The sequence below is a fragment of the Crocodylus porosus genome, unplaced genomic scaffold (assembly GCF_001723895.1).
Source record: "Crocodylus porosus isolate Cpor-Errol unplaced genomic scaffold, CroPor_comp1, whole genome shotgun sequence".
NCBI classification, from domain to species: domain Eukaryota; kingdom Metazoa; phylum Chordata; order Crocodylia; family Crocodylidae; genus Crocodylus; species Crocodylus porosus.
Window position 1 is genome coordinate 10,537,573 of NW_017728951.1, and position 8,096 is coordinate 10,545,668.

Here is an 8,096-nt window from a genome sequence, read left to right on the forward strand (position 1 = left end):
CACACTCTTGTGGGATGCTCCATCTGCCCCACCATTGCAGCATTGACGAGCCGCCTGGTACTTTGAAGTATGCAGAAAAAACATTTAAAGCTGTGTCTATGTCTGAATCGCCAAATCTCTCCGAATCTATCTGGAGAGATTAAAAGGTCTCTTGATTCGATTCAGATTAAGAGATTCAGCCACCAAATTGGGCTGAATCTCCACTGTAACGAATCAGAGACTGAAGCTTCATGCAGCCCTCCTGAGTAGCATAAACCAGCATAACAGGCAAGCATATATTTATTTTCCATGCAAGTGGAAACTGAGCTAAAGATTCATGGGATGGCATGGCTTCAGAAACGAGGGGACTGAGAACAGTGGTGCAAACCCGACCACTAGAAAAGTCTTGGAAATTGGTCCAGACAAGATGTTAGTAAAAGGGCATTGTAAAGTGCAAAAGGTAGCAAAAAGCATATTGTAAAGTGTATTCAAAATCTGACTTACTTGCTGTTACAGGTGTTATTCTTCCAGGATCTGTTAAAGTGGAAAACACAGAAACAATTCTCATCACAGTACATAGACGCTAAAATTACATTAAGAAATAGCAACATTTGATATGGGAAATATTACAGCTACCAAGTAAAGATACTCAGCAGGGATCATGTTATCACTAAACAATTGTGCCTTTATGTACTTATACCTTAGTGATAAACATGGTTTGTGTTTCAATCACTTTGAATTCAGTAATCTGGAACATATAGCTTTGCAGAATAGGTTTCACACTATACTCAAGGATAATACTCAAGGATATCATATTAATCCAGCATCTGACAAAAATTGAAGTTACAAATAAGTATTCTGCCTAACTTCTATGCTGACTTGGTTCCAGAAAAAAATGTGACAACTGGATTTATCTACCTCCATACAAACATGGAGTCATGATAACTGAATGCCCCTTCAGGTGCACATCCAAATCTACATTATTTCATAATACACCGGCAGCCCTATGTTAGGAAAATGAAGATCGCATAGCCTCTTGGTTAAACAATTTATGCCTGAATGTATTGCATAATCTGGATTGCAGTAAAGTATTAATAGGCCATAAAGTAGGTCAGCTGCATTTCTCACACTGGACAATAATATAATGCCTTTTTTCTTTATAAATACATATTTAAAATTGTGCAGTTTTGCTACCGGTTTACTTAAGTATTGTGCTTGAGGGAATGGTTTTTGTCTTTCATTTTTCTAGCAATTTCATTGAATGCATTCCTCCCAATGTTTCCTCCAGATTAGGTTTACACAGTGAGTGTCTCTTACCCTTATTAGCTGTCATCAGTGATTCTGCAGGAATAAACTTTTTATTTGGGGTTGAAGTGGACGTAAAGAAGACACTGGGTTCTGGTGTCATGTCTTCTTCAAATATGACCAGAAAAATGAGGTAATAACTTATTAGTGAGAACAAGAGAACAACAATCAGTAAAAGACAAAAAACCCAAACCAAACGAAACAAAAACACTGAGAAGACCCCCTCTTCTCTCTGAAAACTGAATTGTTGATTAACAGGTTTACATTCCAGACTTTGTAGGAAAAAAAGTTAAATATACATGTATTATCCCTTGACATTTGGTGCTGGGTGTCAGACTTGCATCCTCTAGCTAATAATAATTACCATTATAATTTTAAGTGAAGTTGGCAGATTTTTGATGAGATCATCATTGGTTTAGGAAAGTTGTAAGTAAGCAGATACACACAAGTTGTGTTGCTAATATTTGTTTTTTGTGGAAAAAGGAAAACATCAGATCTTACTTCTGTACAAAAGCAAACTAATTTAACGGAAAATATTAGATCAATGTGGAAAGGAAAGAGAATGATACACCTCCCAGAAGGACAACTTTTCAGATATATAACATGCTGCAAAGAAACTATGCGATCTAGCCTTAACCTTCATGATATACAAGCCACAGTTGTGGCTTATGTTCAAATAAAATTCTAAGTGGCCCATCTCAATTCAGTAATTCCCTTTAATAAATGCTGATCACATTTATTCACATTATTAAGGGGCATGTACCATACTGCTAACACAACAAGGACAAACAGTTTTCTGTCCACCTTATCGGCTGTGTCTACACAAGCTGCTGACTGTGCAGTAGCCCAAAACTACTGCACGCTAGCATCACGTGACAGAAACTGTGACGCAGCACTGCTACACAGTAGTCTTGGGTTCCTGCTCAGTTGGCATCACAAAAAAGTCATTTGTTGGCATTTCTGCCCTCAGGTGCCTCCCCTCGCCCAGAACAAGGCATCCGTGTCCTAAATGTAAAGCCAACAGTATAACCTACCAAAGTAAAACTGAAATCCATGTAAAAATGACATTTAAGCACATTTGCACTGTTTGGGTTATATGAATACCTTTCAAGCAGTACAAAACTTTTTAATGAAGAGTATCCATACTTGAAACTCAAGCCTTTTTTAAGGGTGCTGTCAAGGGGAACACCCAAGAATTGAGGCCTGGAAGTTACTAGACGGGGTGGGCAAAATATGCAGTCCAGATCATTCCCACCAAGTGACTGAATCTGTCCTGTGGGGCATGCCTACCAATTGACTATATCCAGCCCAGTGCTTCCCCCATGGCACTCTGCATGGGGCTGAGCCCCATTTGGGGAAGGCTGTGTTACAGTCCAGCCTGCTCCTGCCAGCCTGGCCTAGTGAGCAGCACACAGAGGCAAGCAGGGGTACTGCTGGTGCACCTGAAGCCATCTGGGTGCTGCTCTGTTCCCCTTGCCTCCAGCAGCAGCTCCTCCTGCTGCTCCTGTTGCACTGCTCCTGGCCAGGAGAAAGCTGGGTGGCTCCTGCCCCAGCACATGGGGCTCTGGCTTCCGCTCCCAGCTGCCTTCCTTGCACTCCACCTGCCCTGCGCAGGCAGCCAGGAGCTGGAGCATGAACCCCGTGCACCGGGTCAGGAGCTGTCTGGCTGAAGCTTCCTCCCTGCCAGGAGCGACACAGCAGCAGCAGCAGGAGTCACCGCAGCAGGCAAGGATAACAGAGCAGTACCTGGGTGGCTGCAGCCGCACCAGGGGCAGCTGCACTGGAAGATGTGCACACTGGCTGAGGCAGAGCCAGTGGGCGCAGGCTGGAGTGTGGCTGAGCTGCCCAGGTGGAAGCGTCTGGGGCTTGGCCTCATTCAGAGCACTGCGGGGGCAGCTGTGGACCGTGCTACCTGGGCAAACTCTGCTGCACATGTGCCCTGCCCCCTCCTCCTCCTCCTCATTCCCAGTCAGCTCCCACAACCTAGCACTGAAGCAGCACCCCATACCCACACCCACAGAGATGCACCCCTGTCATTCACACCCACCCACCCCATGCTGCCCCACAGGGCAGGAGCTGTTCCACAATCCCACACCATGATCCTGGCCTCGCTCACCCATCTCAGTCCTGAACGCTGCTCCTCATTCGCCCATGGCCCCATTCCACATATGGAGTTTTAATGAGCTGTTGAGTTTAGTAAATTAATGAGGCAGGGGGGAAAGGGGTGACCTGGCTCACAACAACTCTTCAAACTCAGTACCTGCTTATAATCTTACCTGGTAGTTCTTTTCTTTCAAAAGCTGTGAATCAAACAGAAAAAGTTGTCATATGAATAACTTTAGCTATAGTCTTAAAGTAAATGATCTTGTCCAGAATCCTAGGAATGTGACTAATGCATGCAAACTTTGTGAAAGTTTGGCTGCAAATGCAGGTGTGAGTGCTGCTTTTCCCGTTTTTTATACCTTGGCTCAGATCCTAACACCCAACATACATTATTTTTTTCCAAAGCATTTCTGTCTGATTCCATCTTCAATTATATAAAATGGAGAGTATTTTATCATGGGTTGATAAAGTGATTTTCCTCCTTGAAGAACCTGTTTTGTTATTGGACTACTGTCTTATCAATATTTAAAGTGGGCTGGGTCCTTTTCTACTTAAAGATAAGTATTTCTAAGCCTTCTGAAATCCATTCTACCTCAATTTGTCTACCTTGTGTGCTGCAGAGTAGAGTTATTATGCTGAATTTGAACAAGGGGTCCTGTCACCATCAACAAACTCATCTAGTTTTTTAAGCTTGATGGGCTCTCCCACTTCTAGCATTAGCTTCTAGATACAAGTCTCTGATCTACCCTAAACTGGGCTCAGTGGCTTCCTATCTAAGTTGTGGCATCTACCACGGTTACAAGGAAATAAAATTGGTATTCAAAAGGTATTGAAATATTTACTTGGCTTTAATACTCACCTAACATTGATGGCCAAATAATTACTCTGAAGACATGTACTGAATCACTAAAAGGCTTTCCAGCTTTGTGTTCTAAGTCTGCTTAAGTCAAGCTGATATGCAGATGTACTTGAATCTGCTCTGCAGATATTAGGTATACAGGTAGTTTGAACCCCAATTTCCACGGAAACATGACAGCAAAAGGAAAATAAAAAGGAAGGCATCTTTCCACAACCTACCTTGATCACAGGGCATTTTAGATTGAGACAGCAAGGAGCCCCAGTCAGTTGCTCAGTGCTCCCAGCCTTTGGAGAACACAGGAATGTGGTCCGGAGGCTGGGAGCACTGGCCACCTGTGCAATTAAAGGTGTGACAGAAACCAGCCACAAAGGCATCAGACCTATTTTGTGTAATAACTTTGTCACTTATTCCTGGTTTTTTCATAAGATTAATTGTATGAATGTGTGACCAGGGTACTACTTAATACATGGTTAACCAGTTAATCACATCTAATAAGCCTCATTAGAGTCCTGGCTCTGGTGCAAGACGCGCGGGTGTAAGCCTGTTGTGTCCCCATGAGCCTTGGGACCCCAGCAGCCCCAGTGAGCCCTGGCCTGCCTGCAGATAAGCAGAGGCCCATAGAGGGAGGGACCTAGTCAGCTCAGAGTGGGCTAAGTGGGCCAAGGAGGATCATGCGCCCCCCCCTCCTACTTGGCCCAGCCCCCCAAGGAGCTGTGCAACCGGAGCCTCGTGAACAGGCCACACAAACAGGTGTGCTCCTGGGCCCGGCGCATGAGTTAGTGTGGGAGTTCATGCAGGAGGGCGCGCAGGAGGGCCCGAGGCCTTGCCTGTGAGCCCCCCAGGGTAGACGGTCCCAGCCGCAGTCAGCTCACCAGTGGCATGATGCGGATGGGCACGCACTGCACCCTGAGGGTCCCCTTGGGGTCTACAGCCCCCCCTCTGGCACCTCAGAGATGCCACCCAGACGGAGCCCATGGTTCTGAGCTCCACGCAGACGGAGCCCCTGGCTCTCAGCTGTGGGGGTTGCCTGTCCCCTTTTCAGGCTCTGGGGCCCGGGAGCATGGCCACCTCCCCTTGTGGGGTCTGATCCCTACCGGGGTCTCTGGCGCGCCAGCTTGAAGAGCTCCAGGCCATAGCTCAGAGGCTAGCTCAGAGCCATAGCATCAGGGACTGTGAGCAGGAGATAGACTCCTACTGCCAGGCCCTTCTCCCCCGGGAGCTGGAGGGTAGACTACGGTCTCCTTCCAGGACAAAGGAGGACTCGGAGACCTCCCTTACTGTCCAGCCCAGGGCTTGGATCAAGGTGGTGAGGGGCCCCAAGGCCCACCGCACCAACACCCATGCCCCGCTGGAGCTTTGCAACAGGTACGAACATCTTGCAGCCCCAACAGAGCCTGCTGAGTTGCTAGCTCTCACAGGCAACACAGACGACACTGTAGCTACTACCCCTGCTCTCCCTAAGATCAAACACAAAGCATTTGTCATAGGAGACTTCATCCTGAGGGGGTTGAGGGGGTAATCTGCTGTCCCGGCCCCTTAGCCCAGGAAACTGAGCAGCTCTTGCAAAGCCAGCAGGCCAAGGCACATAAGGAATCCCACCCCAGCCCCAGCCCTGGAACAAAATGTAGGCAGGGCAAGGGCCCCCAAGGGGATGCTGGAGTGTCTATACACAAATGCCAGGAGCCTGGGGAATAAACAGGAGGAACATGTTCTCCTGCTAAATGCAAATAACTATGATGTCATTGGGATAACGGAGACCTGGCGGGACTCCACCCATGACTGGACCATGGGTAGAGATGGTTATACCCTGTACAGGAGGGATCGAGTGGACAAAAGGGGCGGGGGCGTAGTTTTCTAGGTCAAGGAAAGCTACGCATCCTTGCAAGCTGATATTGGCACCCACGGTGGATGACTTGAGACCCTCTGGGGAACACGGGACAGGGGATACTATGGTGGGGGTCTACTACAGACCCCCTACCCAGAGTCAGGACCTTGACTAGGAGTTCACCAGGAAATTGGCTGAGGCCGCATGCTCCCAGTGTACGGTTGTCATGGGAAACTTTAACTACCCAGACAAATCTGACCGGTTGCAGAGCTTTCTTTCATGTGTGGACGACCTCTATCAGATGCAGGAAGCACTGCTTGACCTCGTACTGGCAACCGGGGATGACCTAATCAGTGACCTAATGATCAAAGGGAAATTGGGTGACAGTGACCATGAGCTGATCACCTTCACCATCTGCTGTAAAGCTGGCAAGTCAGTCAGTAATACAGAAGTCCTTGACTTCAGGAAAGCTGACTTTGACAAGCTAAGGAGGCTTGTCAGAGAGGCCCTAAAAGGCCACAACCCAATGGAGAGGGGAGTTCAGGACGAGTGGTTTCTCCTCAACGGAGCAATCCTGGATGCGCAAGCAAAGTCCATCCCGTCTCGGAGGAAAGGCAGCAAAAGGGCACAACAGCCCCCTTGGCTCTCCTCCTGCATCTTAAAGGGAAGACCTACAAAGGATGGAGGACTGGAACTGCCACCAAGGAGAAATACTCTCCTTTAGTCCGGACTTGCAGAGAGCAAATCAGGAAAGCCAAGGCTGCGATGGAACTCTAGCTATCTACAAACATCAAGGAAAATAAAAAGTCCTTTTTTAGTATGTGGGGAGCCAGAGGAAAAGCAAGGGCAACATTGGACCTCTGCTAAACCAATAGGACAACTGACAGCTGATGCCCAGGAAAAAGTGAACTTCCTAAATGGGTACTTTGTGTCGGGTTTTCACTGGTTCCATGGGACGGCCCTGCCCTGTATGGGTCAGGGAGGCCCAGGTGAGGGAGATTGCTTGCCCTCCATCGAAGCTGACTTTGTGAAGGAACACCCTGACAGGCTGGATACCTTCAAGTCAGCCAGCCCTGATGGGTTACACCCAAGGGTACTCAGGGAGCTGGTGAGCATAATAGCTCAGCCCCTGGCACGGATCTTTGAGAGCTCTTGGTGCTCTGGTGAAGTGCCCAATGACTGGAAGAGGGCCAATGTCGTGCCTATCTTCAAGAAAGGGAGGAAAGTAGATCCAGCAAACTACAGGCCCATCAGCCTGACCTCTATCCTGGGGAAGGTCTTGGAAAAGATTATCAGGGAGGCCATCCTTAACAGACGAGCTGAAGGCAATATCCTGAGCGATACCCAGCATGAGTTTGCTGCGGGTAGGTCTTGCTTGACCAATCTCTTTTCCTTTTATGACCAAGTGACTTATCACCTGGACAAGGGGGGAGAGATCAATGTCATATATTTTGACTTTAAAAAAGCCTTTGATCTGTTATTCCATGATCACCTCTTGGCTAAACTGGCTAACTGTGGCCTCGACCTCACCATGATCCTCTGGCTGGGGATCAGAGGGTGGTGATCAACGGGAGCCAATCGTCTTGGTGTGCTGTGACCAGTGGGGTCCCTCAAGGCTCTGTCCTAGAGCCTATACTGTTTAACATTTTCATCAGTGATGTGGACATTGGTGTCAGAAGCAGAATGGCCAAGTTTGCCAACAACACCAAACTCTGGGTTAAAGCATCCACACCTGAGGACAGGAGGGTGATCCAGGCTGACCTGGACAGGCTCAGCAAATGGGCAGATGAGAACCTGATGGTGTTCAACACTGAAAAATGCAAGGTTCTCCACCTTGGGAGGAAAAACCTGCAGCATACTTACAGGCTTGGTAGTGCTCCGCTGGTTAGCACTACAGATGAAAGGGATTTGGGGGTCATGGTTGACCACAAGATGAACATGAGCCTTCAGTGTGATGCTGCAGCTAGTAAAGCGAGCAAAATGCTGGCTTGCATCCATAGATGCGTCTCAAGCAAATCCCGGGAC

General features: G+C 47.7%; 1 protein-coding gene across 1 annotated transcript in view; it reads right to left on the minus strand.

Annotated features, from left to right (window-relative positions):
• Nucleotides 1–8,096, minus strand: part of LOC109323795 (deleted in malignant brain tumors 1 protein-like) — a 189,414-nt gene that overhangs the window by 96,735 nt on the left and 84,583 nt on the right. The window contains 3 exon segments of the mRNA XM_019555460.1: nucleotides 484–513; nucleotides 1,297–1,392; nucleotides 3,561–3,584. Coding sequence (XP_019411005.1) covers nucleotides 484–513; nucleotides 1,297–1,392; nucleotides 3,561–3,584 — 150 coding nt within the window.